The 14,702-nt window shown below is 60.3% G+C and overlaps 1 protein-coding gene across 9 annotated transcripts in view; it reads left to right on the top strand.

Moving 5' to 3' along the window:
* KCNQ2 (potassium voltage-gated channel subfamily Q member 2) overlaps nucleotides 1-14,702 on the top strand; it is a 48,608-nt gene that overhangs the window by 12,120 nt on the left and 21,786 nt on the right. For 6 of the 9 annotated variants that reach the window (XM_025263847.3, XM_044927409.2, XM_025263845.3 and 3 more), the window contains exons 2-9: nucleotides 3,868-3,958; nucleotides 4,928-5,054; nucleotides 5,344-5,519; nucleotides 6,304-6,429; nucleotides 8,101-8,211; nucleotides 8,749-8,844; nucleotides 11,439-11,533; nucleotides 12,584-12,613. In XM_025263847.3, coding sequence (XP_025119632.2) covers nucleotides 3,868-3,958; nucleotides 4,928-5,054; nucleotides 5,344-5,519; nucleotides 6,304-6,429; nucleotides 8,101-8,211; nucleotides 8,749-8,844; nucleotides 11,439-11,533; nucleotides 12,584-12,613 — 852 coding nt within the window. The remainder of the gene's footprint in view (nucleotides 1-3,867; nucleotides 3,959-4,927; nucleotides 5,055-5,343; nucleotides 5,520-6,303; nucleotides 6,430-8,100; nucleotides 8,212-8,748; nucleotides 8,845-11,438; nucleotides 11,534-12,583; nucleotides 12,614-14,702) is intronic. The other 3 variants (XM_044927410.2, XM_025263846.3, XM_044927408.2) reach the window with 1 other exon arrangement.

Genomic DNA, 14,702 nt, shown 5'->3' with positions numbered 1-14,702 from the left:
ACAGAGGAGCCTGGCAAGCTGTAGTCTATGGGGTCACACAGGGTCAGACATGACTGAGCACGTACGCCTATCTCATTAAATATGTAGAATAAGGCGAGTAATCCCAGCTACCTTTTGACTCAGTCTTTGGAGAGGGGGGAGTCTGGGTTGCGGGGACAACCTTGGGGGGGCCGTCCCTGCTTGCACCACGGCCCCCACCCTGGTGCCCTCCCAACAGCGACGTGAGATGAGGTGGCAGAGCCTTAGTCATGTTTTGCCAGAAGAGAAATATTCCCTGAAGTCAGATGGGGGAAGGAGGCGGGAGGGAAGAACCGGAGGCAGTGGGGTCTCCCTCCGGAAGTGGGGGCTGTCCCTCCCCAGAGCACAGGGGCAGGCAGACCACACACATGTGCACCCAGGGCCTGTGGGCACAGCTGTGGGCTCCCTGCCTCAATGGGTGTTGTCAGCCTTGGCTGTGGGGCTCCTCTGGCTGACGCCCAAGCCTCCAGCACCCTCAGTCCCTCCCGTCATCTCCTGCTTGCCCCTCCTCTCCGTCGTCAGACCCCTGCACTCAGGACCTATTTCAGAAGAGGGGTCCATCTCTGCTCAGAGCTCAGGCCATGGAAGTCCCTCCTGCCATCTGGCGGAGGTCTCTCCTGCTGCTTTGGATCCTGCAGGGCTGGGGCCAGCCCCAACCCCACCCCCACGCCCCGCCATGGCTGCTGGTAGACTGGGTGCTCTGGGTGGTGCAGGCCCGGCTGTGCACCTGGGCTGTGGTGGTTCTGGCTGATGCTCACTCTCCAGGTGGTGAGCAAGGTCTGCTGTGCCTGCCTGACCCCCATCACAGCCCCTGGAGTCTGGGGCTGGGGACCAACTGCTCGAGAAGCTTGTCTCCATGGCAACTGCTGCCAAGGAGAAGCATCCTGACATTGAATTCATTATCATAATTAGCCACTACGTACTGCCTTTGTGGATACCTCCTGCCACCGCTCCTTTCTTTCCCTGCAGCCTGGATAGTTCCTGGGCTGGAGGGCATGAGGACTCCCCTCCCCCAGGGTCTGGGGCCTTGGTCAGGTGGCAAGGAGAGGTGCAGGATGGTACTGGGCATTAAGCTGAACCTTGCAGCAGAGGGGCTGTTCTCCCAGCATGCGTGGGGTGGGGTGGACCCGCTCACCGGTCTGTCTGGGAGGAAGCAGACTCTGGGGCCTGAGGGTCAATGCCCAGCACACAGCTGGCCTCCCAGGGCCCCAGCATTGTTGGCAGTGTCTGCCCCGCACCTCTGCAACTCCTCTCCTGAGGAGCAGCGGGGCAGAGGGAGTTCTTCTGAGACACAGCTGCCAGCTCCGAGGAGTCTGCCGGAGGCCAGAACCCAGGTCATGAAGGCAAGAGAGGCCCTGCCTGGCTCAGATTCCCCAGCATCTCCAGGATGCCTCAGTGCCCAGGGCCCCAGCATAACTGCAGTGGGCACCTTGTGATGGCCACAGGGCTAGGGGTGGTCACCCGTGTTGTCCTGAGGGAGGGCAGCACCTGCCTCTGAGCTAGCCTCCCACCCTCACCAGCTCCAGTGGGGGGCCAGGCCCCATTGAAGTGCCCCTTGTCACCAAGGAAGCAGTGTCTGAAACCAGGAGGCCAGAGGCAGACCCCCCTCCTGGGCTTGTGGGGCCTCTGCCTTCCTGTCTCTAGATGGGCATGGGCGATGGAAGTCTCAGGTGCCAGGCTGCAGCTGGGTGCTGGGTGGGGATGGCCACCAGTCACTGAGGTGCCCACAGATGGGAGAGGCCTGGAGTAAGTGACTTCCATCAGTCAGCTGCCTGCGAGTGGCCAAGGACTGTGGGGGCATCATTGCACTTTGGAGGTGTCCCTCTAGATCTGTGAGGGCCTCACCTGGACCTGGCAGCACGGAGTAAGGGGTGCTTGCTCCCTGGGGGCATCTGCTGCCCTCCTCTGCTTCCTCGTTGCCGAGTGGGCGTGCCAGCCTTTTTCCAAGCGTCCGTCCCGCTGCCTCCCCTGCACCCCCTGGCGGTGCCATCTGTGGCCATCTGTCTCAAAACATCAGAAACAAAACTGGGAGTGTGGCCGGCACTTTCTGCGGGAGAGGGGAGGAACGCTGTGAGGTTCCCACCTTGGGCTGCAGGTTTGTCTCCTGAGCTGCTGGTAGGGCTCCTGACAGCCTGGCCTCTGTCTGCTAGGAAGAGTGGGACATTCTGGAATGTTCTGAGATGCTGGCAGAGCCGCCTCGAGGAAGCCAGGCAGAGAGGGCCTGGTCACCCAGAGTCCTGGCCTTTTCTTTGTTCTCTAGAGGAGTGTTCTTATGCAGCACAAGGAGCTGGCATTCGTGGGTATGGCACTGGGCCCTGCCTCCCCAGCAGACAAGAATGATGTCAGGCACCCTGGAGACCCTGATCTCTAGTTTGGTCAGACTCACCCTCTGCTGGGTCCCAGACTCACTGTCTACCCCTTACCCACTCCAGGGCCACTCCACTTACTCTTCCCTCTGTCAGGAACACCTTCCCTTCTCTGTTGGCCCCACCAGCTCTTCACCCTGCAGTGTGATGGACACCTCCCCAGGGAAGCCCACTGGGTCGTGTGTCCCCCCAGCTCCCAAGTCCCGGTACTGAGCTGAGCTGGGTCCCAGTGCCCCTTCTGAAGTGGGCGACCAACCTCAGTCTCTCCCACCACACAGGCCTTGGCATCCTGACCCACTGCCCTGGGATCTCCTCCAACCCTGGCAGACCCTCTCTGGGCATGTGGGTTCCTTCTCAACAGCAGAGTTGAGGGGAGGATACTGTGGGCAGAGATTTATGGATATAAGGCACATGAGACATCTGGACATTTTTGTCCCTGGGCTCAGCTAATTGAATAAATTGGCTAATGAGCAAAGGAAATTAATTGCAGTTTTGAAATGTGACCGTTTCCCCGCATGCCTTTTGTCTGTGCCAGCGGCCTTCAGATAGAGCCGGGGATGATGATGGAGCCAGGGACACGGATGAGGCCAGGGGCGATGATGGAGCTGTCTTCAGGAGGCCATGCTCTGAGGAGGGGCTGGGTCAGCCCTGTGAGCGGGGTGGCCTGTGTCTCTCTGGGCCTTGTTGCCAGGCCTCTTCCAGGCACGTGGGCAAGACCACCGGAGGTACCCCTGGATCTGACTGAGGCTCAGTAGGCCTTGGCGCTGAGCACCCCCTCAGTGATTCTGGCCAGACTGGGCAGGCCAGACCCACGTCACTGTCGCCGTGGCCAGGCTGAGTTTGGACCATGTGGTGTTGGCTCTGAGGGTCTCATTCCCCACCCCATCTCTGCCACCAAGGAAGCCAGTGGTCTCGATGCCCAGGGAAGGTGGAGCTGGATGCCTGGGGTTTCCCAGGTGGTGATAAAGTGGGAGAGCACCTCAGGAGCCCTAGACCCCCGTCAGCAGCCCTCAGGGGCTCTGCTCCCTGGGATCTCAGCCCCACCCTGTCCCCTTTGGCTGGACGCCTACTGCCCAGCGGTTCCTGGTTCTGGAAATTGACCAGTTCTCCGTGCCCGCTCCCAACACTGCCTGCAGGTGTGTTCTGGTGGTCAAGGATGCTGGACAGCATGGGTGAAGCCGGTGTAAACTAGGGGACAGGAAGTGTTTTCCTGTGAGCCTGGCAAGGACAGTTGTAGACAGGGATGGGGGACCATGCCTGGGGTGCCTTGCTTGGGGGTGGGCTGTGGCATTTGCTCAGTTCTCATTTGCCCAGTGACCCAGGAGGCAGTGCCCCTTGTTTGCTCTGAGAGCTTTGGGAGCAGACAAGGGACACGTGGTGGGTGTCCTGGAGAGCAGATGAGGCTGGTCATCGCCATGGAGCCCTGGGGTGTCCCCTGCTCTGGGCGCCCGGCCTGGCTGACCGCCCTCTGCTCGGTCCCCAGGTTCCTGCTGGTCTTCTCCTGCCTTGTGCTGTCCGTGTTCTCCACCATCAAGGAGTACGAGAAGAGCTCTGAGGGCGCGCTCTACATCCTGGTGGGTCCCGCAGGATGGCGCGGAGGGCCTGATGGCACTCGAGGCCACGGGCGGCAGCCTGTCCTTGATCCCGTTGGTCTGACTCTCCAGGTCCCCCACTGGCAGGGGCCCCCACCCTCCTGGCACCCACTGTTCTTCTTGGTAGCCCTTCGGTTCCTCCCAGCCTCCCCTCCTGACGGTGATGTTGCAGCTTCCTCAGCCTCCACCGGCCCCTCCCCACAACACCCCAGCACCCCGTTCCCGGCCTGCCCCCCACCCTGTGTCATCACAGCACCTGACAGCCCCCGCCTCCGCTGTCCTTTTGCCCTTTCCCACCTTCCGTTCTCACTGGAGCCTGCGGGCTTGGGTGGCCCCCTCCACCTCGGAGTGTGGGGTGTTTCCCGGCAGATGTGGGTGTGGGGTGGGGGTTGTGAAGCTCACAGCACTCCTGTGATGGGTAGGGGTGGGCGCCATGGCAACTGCAGGGTAATTTCTGTGTTGCTGTTGGTGATGGGAGGCAGGGCTGCAGGGAGGCTGATCCTGCATCCAGATGCACCTCTGGGGAGTCCTCCTCCCCCCTGCCCTGTGTCCTGGGGCTGCCCCAGGCCTGGGAGCACCCCCAACTTGACAATTACCTGAGACCCTCCATCAGCTGTACCCTCTGTGCCCTGAATGCACGTCAGCTACACAGGATGGGACCCCCACACCAGCTACACAGGATGGGGGCCCCACACTGGCTACACAGGACAGGGACCCCACACTGGCTACACAGGACAGGGACCCCGCACTCATACTGGCTACACAGAACAGGGCCCCACACCAGCGACACAGGATGGAGACCCCACACTGGCTGCACAGGACAGGGACCGCACTGATACCGGGTACACAGAACGGGGCCCCACGCCAGCAACACAGGACGGGGGCCCCACACCAGTTACACAGGACAGGCCCCCACCCACTGTAGTGGCTCAGCTGCAGCGTCGCCCGCAGGAAATCGTGACCATCGTGGTGTTCGGTGTGGAGTACTTCGTGCGGATCTGGGCTGCGGGTTGCTGTTGTCGGTACCGCGGCTGGAGAGGGCGGCTCAAGTTTGCCCGGAAGCCCTTCTGTGTGATTGGTGAGGCCCGGTGGGGGTAGGTGGGCAGGCACAAATGCAGGACCAGCTCTTTCTGAAAGTTTCTTCCCACCTGCCCTCTTGGCATCAGAGCCCGTGGTTGATGCGGCCTGAGTACAGGGCAATGAGGTGCCGGGCGGCCGTGCCTAGGGACGGGTTGGGCTGGGTGGACTGTGGAACCAGGCCATGCTGGCCCTTTGTGTGCGTTCATCTGTCCATCGTCCCGGAGCCCTGGTGGGGGCCGCCCTTCTGCAGCAGAGGGCCCGCCCCCCAGCTCGGCCGTTTCCCGCAGACATCATGGTGCTCATCGCGTCCATCGCGGTGCTGGCTGCCGGTTCCCAGGGCAATGTGTTCGCCACATCGGCACTCCGGAGCCTGCGCTTCCTGCAGATCCTGCGCATGATCCGAATGGACCGGCGGGGCGGCACCTGGAAGCTGCTGGGTTCCGTGGTCTATGCGCACAGCAAGGTGAGGGTGCCAGGCCAGGGTGGGGAGGGCTGGCCGGGCATGACACAGCCCCTCGTTTCCTCTGGGTGTCTTCCCATGACTTGACCCTTGACCTCGTCTCCCCAGCTTTTCTGCCAGGCCCAGAACCGGCTGGCTCCGTGGTGTTGGGTGTACTGGATTAGTGCCCATCCCCCAGTCACCTGCGCATTAGGCTGAGGCTCGTGGTGGCCACTGGCTGTGGGACCCGCGAGGTGGCTGCAGTCCCAGGTCCTTCCCAATCCCCACCCTGTGTTCCCAGGAGCTCCACAAACCCAGATCCCACCCTGCCAGGCTGTGCAGAGAGGCTGTCCTGCTGGTGGGTGGGCTTATTGGCCCCCAGCCTCTTCCCCACTGTCCTTCTTGTCTGAGGCCCCGAGGCTGGGCCTTGGTTGACAAGACAAAGTGGGAGTCTCCCTCAGCCTCAGGGAACATTCTCCAGCCTGCCTGCCTAACAGCCGTTCAGGACCACTCCCTTCCTGGGTGGATGCGGCTCTGGGCCATCCCTGCCTGCCATCCTCTAGGGGTGAGGTACACAGGTGTGGGATCACCCAGGGCTGGGGCTGGGGCTGGAAAACCAGCTGCCTCTCCTGTCTGCCCAGGCTTGGGGCTCCCGGGGACTCTGCAGCCGGCTCTCGGGAGGCATACCTGCCCCGGAAGCCCAGGGGACCCAGAGCTCAGCGAACCTCCAGCCAGATGGGGCCCTGTGCTCCTGGGCAGGTTGGGCTGGGTGCCAATTTGGCTGCTGTGACGTGGCCATCTCTTTCAGGAGTTGGTCACTGCTTGGTACATTGGCTTCCTCTGCCTCATCCTGGCCTCGTTTCTGGTGTACTTGGCAGAGAAGGGGGAGAACGATCACTTTGATACCTATGCGGACGCACTCTGGTGGGGCCTGGTGAGTGTCTGGCCTCTGGGGCCAAGGAGAGGGGCCTTCACCAAGGACGTGCTCGCTGGGCGTGGCCTGCCTTGGGGTCCCTCCTGCCCATGGTCTGAGATCCCCCCACCCCTCCCCACGGTGTGCCCCAGTTCTCCTGCCTAACCTGGCTGGAGACATCTCTCTGGGGCCATCGGCTGGCTGCTTCTGACCAGAATGCCATGTAAAGGTGGCGTCCCAGATGGGCCGTGGTGGGGGATGCACTGGTCTATGTGGGGTGGCAAGAAGCCTGGCCCTCGGAGCCTGTACCCAGCCATGGCCTGTTCCTTCTTCACTGACCAACCTGTGTGATCTCTATGATGGAGGGGGAGGGGCGGTGCTGCCTGTCATGTTGATGGAGCAGAGTTTGAAAAGGGGAGCTAGACCCCCCTGACTCAACCTCCCAGGCTGCTCCTGACGAGGGGGACTCCGTCCAGAGCTGGTAAACTTTTGGCCCATGCTCACGGCCACCTACCTCCTGGGCCCCTTGAGGGCCCCTCTCCTGTCACCTGGTGCAATGGCCTCTTCTGAGAAAAGGCTTCCCAGGCCACCCTCCAAAGGGCCCCGCAGACCTCGACCCCGATTGCTCGAGCCAGGACCTCCTCCTTGTCTGTTTCCATGGACGCCCCCAGGTGGGGGCCGGAGTGCCCCTCCTTTGTGAGCTCTTCTGGGGGTGCTGGACACTCAGATGGGCAACCCCTTCTGGGTATTCCCCACCTACACCGGGGGTTTCCTCTGTGAACTTTATTTTTATTTTAGTGTTTCATTTTTGGCCGTGTTTCTTGGTGTGTGGGGGTCTTAGTTCCCAGACCAGAGACTGAACTTGGGCCCTCGGCACTTTTATTGCCGAGTCTTGACCAAGAGACCTCCAGCGAAGTCCCTTCTCTGTGAACTGCAGACTTTAAAGTTTCCCTCTGCTCTGTGATGGGATGAGATTGGCTCCGCCCCATCATTCTTGGGAATCATTCCACCTGAGATCCCCTTGTTCTGCTCTGTGGGCCGGTGGTCCTTGGAGGAGCCTCATGGGCACTGGGGGAGTCCCCCCACCCCCTTGCTGTCAAGCTGGCCTCCCGAATGCTGGCTGTGAACACTGGCCTTGAATGCTGGCCCCGAGGGCCGAACCCCTAGCAATCCCCCCACGCCCCCAAGTCTGCCCTTGTTTTGGGACTACATGACCTTCTGAGGAAGAAGTTCGTGAGACCCTGTGTGTGGAGGTGCCCCAATTCCATGCCCCTCCTGGCAGCTGGGCCCCTCCCTCTCTGGCCTCAGCTCACAAGGCCCCCCTCCAAAGGCCCCCAGATGACCCCTGAGCGTCCTCAGAGGGTCCCTTGGCCCTATCACCTCTCAGGCTCCGGCTTTGTCGGAGCCTCCCGGCTGCCCGTCTGGCTGGAGCTCAGCCCTTCTGGGTGAACCTGTCCTGCCCAATTCAGGTGTAAAATGAGAGTGGAGGCTGAACACCCCGCCCCCCCACCCCACGCCCTGTTGGAGAGTTTCATTTTGGTTCTTGAGCGGTGAAGGGTGGCTGGTGGTGACCCCGGCCTCACAGGCCCCATGTAGGCAGCATGGGGCAGGGGTCTGTCCAGCTGCCCTGAGGCCTTGGAGGGGGCCCTGGCTCCTGCCAGGTCTGCCTGAGTACAGGCTCTCTGTTCACAGATCACCCTGACAACCATTGGCTATGGGGACAAGTACCCTCAGACCTGGAACGGGAGGCTCCTGGCAGCGACCTTCACCCTCATCGGTGTCTCCTTCTTCGCTCTTCCTGCTGTGAGTCCTGCCCTTCCTGCCTTTGCGGGGGACAGAGTCTGGCCTCCTCGGTGACCACTTCTCTCCTTGGGGTCACATGGGGCAGGGCAGGGCTCCCCTCTCACTGCATCTGTGGGTCCCCATCAGCGCCTCCTAGCCCTGGGATTGACCAGTTGGGTCCCTGTGGCCAGGAGCGGTGCTGTGGGTGACACGTCTCTGGCAGGTCTCCTGCAGAAGGCATGGGGGCCCTGTTAGCCCTCCACCTGCAGCTGTGCAGGGCATGGGGGAGCTGGTGGTGCTGCTGTCTGGGTGGTCTTCTCTGAGACCCTGGTCCTCACCCCTGGCTCATTGTAGTGTAGACAGAATGGGAGGACAGCAACCTTTGTGCCAGGTGTGTTCAGAGTGGGCCCTGCCAAGCTCCTGTGAGGATGAAGCCCCCCTGTCTGTCTCCTGGTGACCAGGGGCTGGGGGTAGGGGCGAGAAGGCGGATCCAGGAGTGTGCAGGCAAGGTGGGGGGGCTCTGGTCCCCGGGTGCTGTCTGACCCCAGTGACTTGCAGGGCATTTTGGGGTCTGGCTTTGCCCTGAAAGTTCAAGAGCAGCACCGTCAGAAGCACTTTGAGAAGAGGCGGAACCCTGCAGCAGGTCTGATCCAGGTGCGTCCAGATAGCCCCTGTGTGGGCCCCACACGGACCCATGGGACCCTTGGCCTGGGCCCACGGTGTTGGAGCGAAGCCCCACTGGGTGTTTGTCTCTTGTCGGGGAATTCAAGTCTGTGCTGAGACCTGCTTAGATGTTTGCAGAGGCCCGGCACCTATGGCACAGGTAGCATCAAGGCCAGCCGTCTATAGGCCCTGGGCCAGGCTGCCACCGGTGCCCCCGAGTTGTCCCCTCACAGCACCGACGCTGCCTTGCACTTGTGGGATCGGGGCTCAGTGACCCCCCATGCAGGTAGGTGGCAGAGCCATGTCTCTGCTTCCCAGCTTGCACCACCCACCCCATCACTGGGGTCACAGTGGCCATGCAGTATCCAGCAGTGCTTCCTGAGCTATCCTGAAAGTGCAGGCTGGGCACAGGCTGCCCGAGGGGCTGAGGTTCCTGCAGCCCTTCCCAAGGACCATGGATCCAGTGGACTTTTGGCATTGACTGGCCTTTACTACAGGCTGGACACTGGCCTGGTCCCTCACATGGCTTGGCTGGTTTTTTTAAAGACGTTTTCTTTCCCAGGCAGCAGCCTACTTTTGTGTGTATATGTATACCTGTCTTTCACTTTCAAATGACTGCTTCTTTTAAATGCAAAAGATTGTAAAGAAGAACAAAAATGCCCACCCCCCATTGACAATAGTCCCACCCACTATTGACACCAAAGTCACAGCACTCCCAGTGGTTGCAAGGCTAGGGAAGGAGCACGGCCTGAACAGACAGCACTTCCCCACAGCCCCCTCCTCTCTGAGAAGCTCTGAGTTATTGGGGGAGGGCCGGAGATGGGGAGGAATTAGGGAAGGACCCCCACACACTGGGGGCTCCACGAGGCCACACATGCCCAGCGCTGAACGCAGGCTCGGAAGTGACCGGAGAAGAGTGTAAGTGCTTACTTCACCTGACTTTATGCGGTAGGAAGTCAGCCTCTGAGACTTTGGTTTCTTAGATATGACACCAAAAGCACAAGAAATGAAAGAAAAACTTTTGTGCATCCAAGGGCACTATTTGAACTGTCTCCTTGGAGAGTGAAAAGATACCCACAGGATGGGAGAAAATATTTGCACATCAGATATCTGATAGAGATCTGGTATCCAGAATACATGAAGGACTCGCAGTTCAATGGCAAACAAACGACCCAACTAAGAAATGGGCAAAGGATTTAAGTAGACATCTCTCTAGAGAAGATATACCAGATGGCCTATAAGAATGTGAAAAGATGTTCAGCATAGTTCTTCATGGGGGAAATGCAAATCAAAAGTCCTTCATGTCCACCAGGATGGTCACAATTTAAAAAAAGTGTTGATGAGGATGTGAAGTCAGAACCCTCATACGTCGCTGTGGGAGTGGGTGTGAAATGGTGTGGCTGCTGTAGAAGACAGTTTAGTGGCTCCTCCAAAGGTTAAACCTGTCACACGACCCAGCAATCCCACTCTTAGGTGAACACCCAACAGAACTGGAAACAGGTGTTTAGCCACAATCCTTCACGCAGGTGTTCACATGGCACCATTCACAGGAGCCAAAGGTCAAAACACCACCTCAGCCAGTGAAAGGGTGCAGAAGGTGTGGCCATCCACAGGCTCGAATCTTGTTGTTTAGTCACTCAGTCGTGTCTGACTCTTTGTAACACTATGGGCTGTAGCCCATCAGGCTCCTCTGTCCATGTGGTTTCCCAGACAACAATACTGGAGTGGGTTGCCATCTCCTTCTCCAGAGGATCTTCCTAGGGATTGCACCTGCATCTCCTGCACTGCAGCAGATTCTTTACCACTGAGCCCCCTGGGAAGCCCCATGCTTGAATATGTCTGGCCTTAAAAAGAACAAGGCTTGGACATGGGCTCCACCGGGGACAGGCCTTGGGAACGTGCTAAACGGAGGGAGCCAGACCCAGGAGGCCTGCCACTGAAATTCTATTGCTAGGAAGTGTCCAGAGTGGGGAACCGCAGAGACTGACGCAGATCAGGGATGGCAGGCCAGGGGTGGAGGGAGTGGGGAGTCATGCTGGTGGGTTGGGGGCCCTTGGTCTTGAGGTGATTAAAGTGTGGTGTTTGTCAAGGGGACATTTGCACAGCATCAGGAACGAGCTTAGCGCCAATCAACTGTGCCCTTTAAGAGGGTGAACTTTACGTTATGTGTATTTTACTCTGATTAACGAGAGTTGGGAGCAGAGGCCAGGCCTGGCCAAGGCTGGTGTAAAGGCCAGGCCTGCGCCCTGCAGGGGTTCAGCCTTACAGTGGAGGATGCGGCCCATGTCCTTGGCTCTGGCCCTCACCTCCTGTCCCCCAGGGAGGGCAGGAAGGTGACCATGATGCCGAGTGATGGCTGCCAGGCATTAGGTGGGACAGATGGAAGGGAAAGAACTGGAGTTCCATGCGGACTCACTGCTGGGTCCCCGCTCCCAACTCCACTCTGCAGAGGTGACTGTGGCCCATGGGGATGGGAGCGACACTGGGCTGCTGTCCAGAGGCCAGTGCACAGGGATGCGTGGGGGCGAGGCCCCGGGAGAGGCAGGAGGGCCCCTAGCGGCGCCTGACCCCCATCCTTTCCACAGTCCGCCTGGAGGTTCTATGCCACCAACTTGTCGCGCACGGACCTGCACTCCACGTGGCAGTACTATGAGCGCACGGTGACCGTCCCCATGTACAGGTAGCTCTGCCCCCCACCACGCTGCCTGGGTGTGCCCCCCATTTGTTCTTAATCCCCGTTTTCAGTTGCTCATCATTTTGTTTGCTTTTTGTTTCTTTTTCTTTAAAACATGTACTTTTCAGAAACGAGTCGTGTGTGATTTATTTTATTAACTTTGTTCTCTGTTTTATAGTTTGCGGCTTTTATTTTTCACCTTCATTCTGCCCCCTGCTTAGTGTCCTTGCTGTCAGGGGTGTAGTGTGTGAGTCTGGTGGACACGGCCCCCTGAGCTCACAGAGGTAAATGCGGCTGCTTCCACGGACAGCAGCCGGGTGCAGCGCCGCTGGTGGGGGGCCCTGTGTTTAGAAGCAAAAGGATAACCTCGACCCTCTGACCCCCAGCGAGGGCCAGGGTCTCTGTTGAGGAAGGAGAGACCCCCGGACCACAGAGAGGCCCCAACAGGACAAGGTGCAGACACCCCCACGATCCCTGTGGGGGAGAGAGGGTCCTGGGGAGCCCCCCTGGGGGCCACATGGACAGTGGGCACCTTTCCAGGCTCTGCCCCTGGGGTGTGTTGCTGCCAGGCCCGGGCTCAGAATGAGGTCAGAGGTGAGAAGGGTGGGGGCCTGGCCAGAGTTCATGAAGGTCAGATACCGTCTGGTGAATGCTGAACTCTGGGTCCTCTCAGCCAGAAGAGTCCCCTTACCTGCCCCTGGGTGTCCACCCAATGGAGCCCTCACAGGGGCAGAGTCCTCCTGCAGGTCCCCACCTGCCTCTCCCAGGATCTGTCACCTGGGAGACAGTGCTGCCCACTCCCCTCTCCAGCATTTGACCCACCATCACTCCCGGGGACACTCAGTCTTGGGGTGCCGGGGCTCCAAGGGCACTTGCTCTTACCCCAGGCCCTGTGTTCCCAGTCCTCAAGACAGGACCGACCCTCATGCTAATTTTCTTTGTTCTGTTGTTTCCCCCACTTTCCTCCACTATTTTTTTCATTTCCTTTTTCTTCTCCCGTTCTTTTACAATCTTCTGTTCCTTTCCCTTTGTGTGTGTGTGAAAAACACTTGAAAGCTCGCAAACTCAAACCTACGGGGCCTCCAGGTAGGACTGCATGGGCGGAAAGCGTGTAGTGTGATTCTGTTCTGTTGGGGACTGTCCCGGGGCCCCCTGAGCCAGCCCTGCCCAGCCTGTGGCCCCTACTTGGAGCCACATGCCCCCTCCTCGCTCCCCTGGTCCCCTCTCCTGACTGCCCTCCCCCCCCAAGCTGCTTTCTTGTGCTGGATCTGTCTGTCCAGGTGTTTTCTGTCCCTTGTTCTGCTTCCTGCCTGTCTCAGTGGCTGGGGTCCTGCCCCTGCACCTCCACCCTGCCCCCGGAGCCCCACTTATGCCCAGTGCAGAGGTAGTGGAGACGGGGTATTGGCTGTCCCAGTTTGGGGTACAGTTAGCCCCCAGTCCTGGCAAACTGCTCTGGGCTTGGGGTCTCTCTCTCTCTCTCTGCATCCACTCCCCCAACCCCAAGTCTTCCCACTGCAGTGAGAGTGAGACTCGAGGCCGTGGACAGAGGGTTCTGTGGCCCATCCATGTAGCCCCACTGACCATGTCTGCACCAGACAGCTCGCTTCCTGGGGTCCCCTGTCTAGACCGGGGTGCCGAGCTGCTCCAGGAAGGGTCCCCTGTGCCCTTTGTAGGCTCTGCCTTTCCCCTCAGAGTGGTGGCCCCATATTCCGCCCTGCAGAGCAGGGATCTCTCATCCTCCCTTGGTGCCCTCTGTGGGAACCTGCCAGAGTTAATCCTCTGCTCCCAGAAGGGAAGAGGGGGCCAGGCAGGGCCAGGCTCCGCAGGCAGGAGGGCCTGACCCCTCCCCCAGACGCGGGGTGGAGAGGGACCAGTATCCTTCCTGGCTGCTGACCCGGGATTCCTGGGGCTCCAGGTGGGGGGACCCTGCTTCAGACCCTGACAGGCTCCTCCCAGACCAGCAGCCCCTTGGTTCACCTACTCCAGCAGCACCACATCCACCGATGTCTGGGGAGACACCCCTACCCAGCCCCGGGCCTGGGGACTGGTGGTGTCCTCCGCAGCCGGCTGACCCCTAGACTAACACTGCTCGCTCCTGTGTATCCCACCCCCGTCGCCCGCTGCACCCTCGTCCCCCACGACTGGACTGTGTGTGCGTGGCCCTCGAGTGTGTGGTGCCTGCACGTCCTTGCCCGTCTGTGTTCTGTCCCCTGCTGCTCTGTGTCCAAGGCATGGCGTCCTAACTGCGTGTCCCTGCCCTTGACCCATGTGTGGGGGCTGACTGGGTCCAGCTGCCCGGGGTCTCTGCTCCAGGCCATGGTGGGTGCTCAAGGCAGTGGGGGGACCAGCTCTGCCCCAGTGTCCATCCTGGGGCTCTGCTGTACCCATGGCTTGAGCCGACTGAACTGCCCAGGCCTCCTGCTTGGTCTGGACCTAAGAGGACAGGGGACAGCCTTGGAGAGGAGTGGGGATGGGGAAGAGGAGGGCGAGCATTCCCAGGATCCAGGCCTGGCGGGGCTGGGGCTGCAGAGGGAACAGAGAGGGGGGGGCCACACCTGCTCCCCTGGGATGGCAATGACCAGGGCAGGGCTGGGGGACGGGCGTTCCTTTGGGTGGCATGGCTGGGCAGGGAGGAGTTGGGAGAGACCAGAGCAAAGTTGGAGACTGAGTGGCAGGGGCAGGTCAGGGCTGCGGGTGCAGGGGGTCAGAGATCTTCCTGTTTTGGAGACAGTGGGGAGTCCGAGCAGAAGGACTAGAGCGAGTCAGAGAAGGATGGGCATCCGGGGAGCGGGGACATGGGGCACGTGGAAGAGTCGGGAGTGGGTAGGGGCTGGAGCCAGGGTGTGTGGGGAATGGTGGTACTGCAGGACAGAGTGAGGACACCCAGGAGAGGCTTGGACACAGTTGCCTGGGAGGGTCAGGGGTCCCCAGGGTCAAGAAGGCTCAGAACAGGGTTTGGGGGCCTGGGACTCAGTGGGGATGTCACAGACAGTGGGGGTGTCAGAGCAGGTGGGGGTTCACAGGCAGTCGGGGGTCACAGAGCAGGTGGGCTATCAGAGCCAGTGGGGGTATCAGAGCAGGTGGAGGCTGAGTCGGGAAGGAGAGACCAGTGCCTGGTAGCTGACAGGGTGACTGATGGACAAGATGGAAGCTGAGGGTTGAAAGTGTCCAGGAA

Source organism: Bubalus bubalis, chromosome 14 (assembly GCF_019923935.1).
Source record: "Bubalus bubalis isolate 160015118507 breed Murrah chromosome 14, NDDB_SH_1, whole genome shotgun sequence".
Taxonomy (NCBI): Eukaryota; Metazoa; Chordata; class Mammalia; order Artiodactyla; family Bovidae; genus Bubalus; species Bubalus bubalis.
The sequence above is the reverse complement of the archived record's forward strand: the minus strand, read 5'-3'. Positions and strand labels throughout refer to the sequence as shown.